Source organism: Sander lucioperca, chromosome 8, assembly GCF_008315115.2.
Source record: "Sander lucioperca isolate FBNREF2018 chromosome 8, SLUC_FBN_1.2, whole genome shotgun sequence".
NCBI lineage: Eukaryota > Metazoa > Chordata > Actinopteri > Perciformes > Percidae > Sander > Sander lucioperca.
In genome coordinates this window covers 41232153-41234637 of record NC_050180.1, presented here as the reverse complement: position 1 = coordinate 41234637, position 2485 = coordinate 41232153, and the positions used below count along the sequence as shown (strand labels likewise).

Here is a 2485-nt window from a genome sequence, read left to right as displayed (position 1 = left end):
GTCCCAGGGATGCTGGAGACTGGCAAAGTCTCAGGGGCGGTCTCAGGGGCACCGGAGACCGGCAAGGTCACAGGGGCAGTCTCGAGGGCAGTCCCAGTCTCGAGGGCAGTCCCAGGGGCGCTGGAGACCGGTAAAGTCTCAAGGGCGGTCTCAGGGGCCGTTCCAGGGACGCCGGAGACCGGCAAAGTCTCAGGGGCGGTCTCAGGGGCAGTTATAGCCAGTTTAGGGGGGCTGGAAACCAGCCGGGATTCAGGGGGGCGGCTAGCCAGCCAGGGACTAGGGAGGCTACTAACCAGCCGGGGATCAGAGAGGCTGCTAGCTAACCTAGGCTCAGGGGGGTTGCTAGCCAACTTTGATTCAGGGGGGCTGCTAGCTAGCAGGGAATCTGGGAGGCTGCTAGCCAGCTGGGGATCAGGAAAGCTGCTAGTCAGCCGGGGATCAGGAGAGCTACTAGTCAGCTGGGGATAAGGCAAGCTGCTAGCCAGCCGGGGATCAGGAAGGCTGCTAGCCAGCCGGGGATCCAGGATCAAGGACAACCTGGGAACGCTAGGAAACTCGGGAACGCTAGGAAACTTGGGAAACTCGGGAACGCTAGGAAACTCGGGAACACTAGAGAGCTCGGGGACACTAGGGACACTAGAGAGCTCGGGGACACTTGAGAGCTCAGGGACACTAGGGACACTAGAGAGCTCGGGGACTCTAGGAAGCTCGGGGACGCTAGGGAGGCTACCAGCTAGCTGGGAATCAGGGGGGCTGCTAGCTAGGCTGGATACAGGGGTACTGCCAGCTAGCGGGGAATCAGGGAGGTTGCTAGTTAGGCTGGATTCGGGGAGGTTGCTAGCTAGCTGGGGCTCTGAGAGGTTGCTAGCTAGCTGGGGCTCTGAGAGGCTGCTAGCCAGCCTGGATTCAGGGGGGCTGGTAGCTAGCCTGGAGTCAGGGAGGCTGCTAGCTAAAGCTACAATGAATGGCATACCTAGAAATAGGATTCTACCATTGCCAACATGTATTTAAAACAAACTTTTAACGTTTTTTTTTTTTTTTTTTTTTAAATTAAACCTGATAATAAAGAATAAAATAGTGTGGTTGACTTTATAATTACTGCAACACATGATATGTCATTACAATGGTAAAGCTGATGACCATTTATTGTATAGCAACAATGACATTTTTTTTAATTTCTTCTGGATTAAACACCTTCCAATAATCAAAGAAACCTCATCTCTACATTATTATTACAGAAGACAGAACAGATCATTTGTTGATATGTTGGTGCAGTTCTCTTTGACAGAACAACCTCCTGATGTGATTATAAATTTCTTTCATTTTTAGTCCGTATATGATTGGATTAAAGAGAGGATGATAAAAAATCACTTGTAAAGTCATTATTAAATGTATAGTTTTTGGAAGCTCCAATTCCAGTTTAACAATAACGACATCATAAGTAATCAAACAAGAAAAGCTGATTAGAACCAACAGATGAGGTAAACAGGTCTGTGCAGCTTTCATTCTGACTTCTCTACGACTTTGGTACGTTATTAGAAATATCTTTGTGTATGTAAAAAGTATGAAAATCACAGGCAGAAGTGAAACATTGATCAAAACAATCACACCGTACACAGAGAGTGCTCTTGAGCTCACACAGTGAAGTTTGTAAACTGAGTTGTTGCAAAAGATTCCTTTCAAAGTAAAGTTACAGAGTTTAGTATTTGCAATAAGTGATACTGGAACTGCAATCTGACAAGCAGGCACAAACCAAGCTAAACCCAGAAAGGAACGGACAGTTGTTTTCTTCATGATAGTTTGATGTTGCAGAGGTTTACATATAGACACATATCTGTCATAAGACATGGCTGCCAACAGTAAGAACTCTGAGCCATTTAAAGAGTAATATAGGAAACACTGAAAGAGACAGGCTGAATAAGATATGACCTGTTTTTCAGATAAAAAGTCAATCAAAAGCTTTGGGTAGATAGCAGTGCTGATAAGAACAGAGTTCAGTAACAAAGCAGCAATGAAAATGTACATAGGCTCATGAAGGTTTTGGTGAAGCCAGATAAGGTACACAATAGTAGAATTACTGCAGATTATTAGAAAATATACTGTGAACATCATCAAAAAATAAAGATATCTGTATTTTTCCACTTCAACATGCCCACCAAGAGTTATATATGTTATATTTAATTCACTATCCATTTAATATAATTTAAAAACACATCAATGTTAGTGTATAAACCAGGCAGATTATGTAACATGCATACATGAATTTAAAAAAAAGATGTCATACAACCTGTTCAGGATTGTTTAATATACAGTTACCTGCACTTAGTGTGTGTTGACCTTCAGAATTCAGAAAGTGAACTGTCCAGCTCAGTTAACTGTTTTTATCAGTTATTGTTGCCCTCTATGGATCTCATTAAAACTTTTCACCAAGATCAATGAACATGTAAACAATGTCATCAAACTCTGGAGGCTTGTAGGCCGGAGC

General features: G+C 43.9%; 1 protein-coding gene across 1 annotated transcript; it reads right to left on the bottom strand.

Moving 5' to 3' along the window:
- Window positions 1-1251: 1251 nt before the first annotated feature.
- Window positions 1252-2193, bottom strand: LOC116046689 (olfactory receptor 51E1-like). The gene has a single exon (XM_031295087.1). It carries the CDS (start codon window positions 2191-2193, stop codon window positions 1252-1254), a length of 942 nt encoding a protein of 313 aa, XP_031150947.1.
- Between the last annotated feature and the right edge of the window lie 292 nt (window positions 2194-2485).

Bases quoted from the DNA above. Each gene is read 5' to 3' on its own strand.
- LOC116046689 (XM_031295087.1), bottom strand. From the start codon at position 2,193: ATGGATAGTGAATTAAATATAACATATATAACTCTTGGTGGGCATGTT.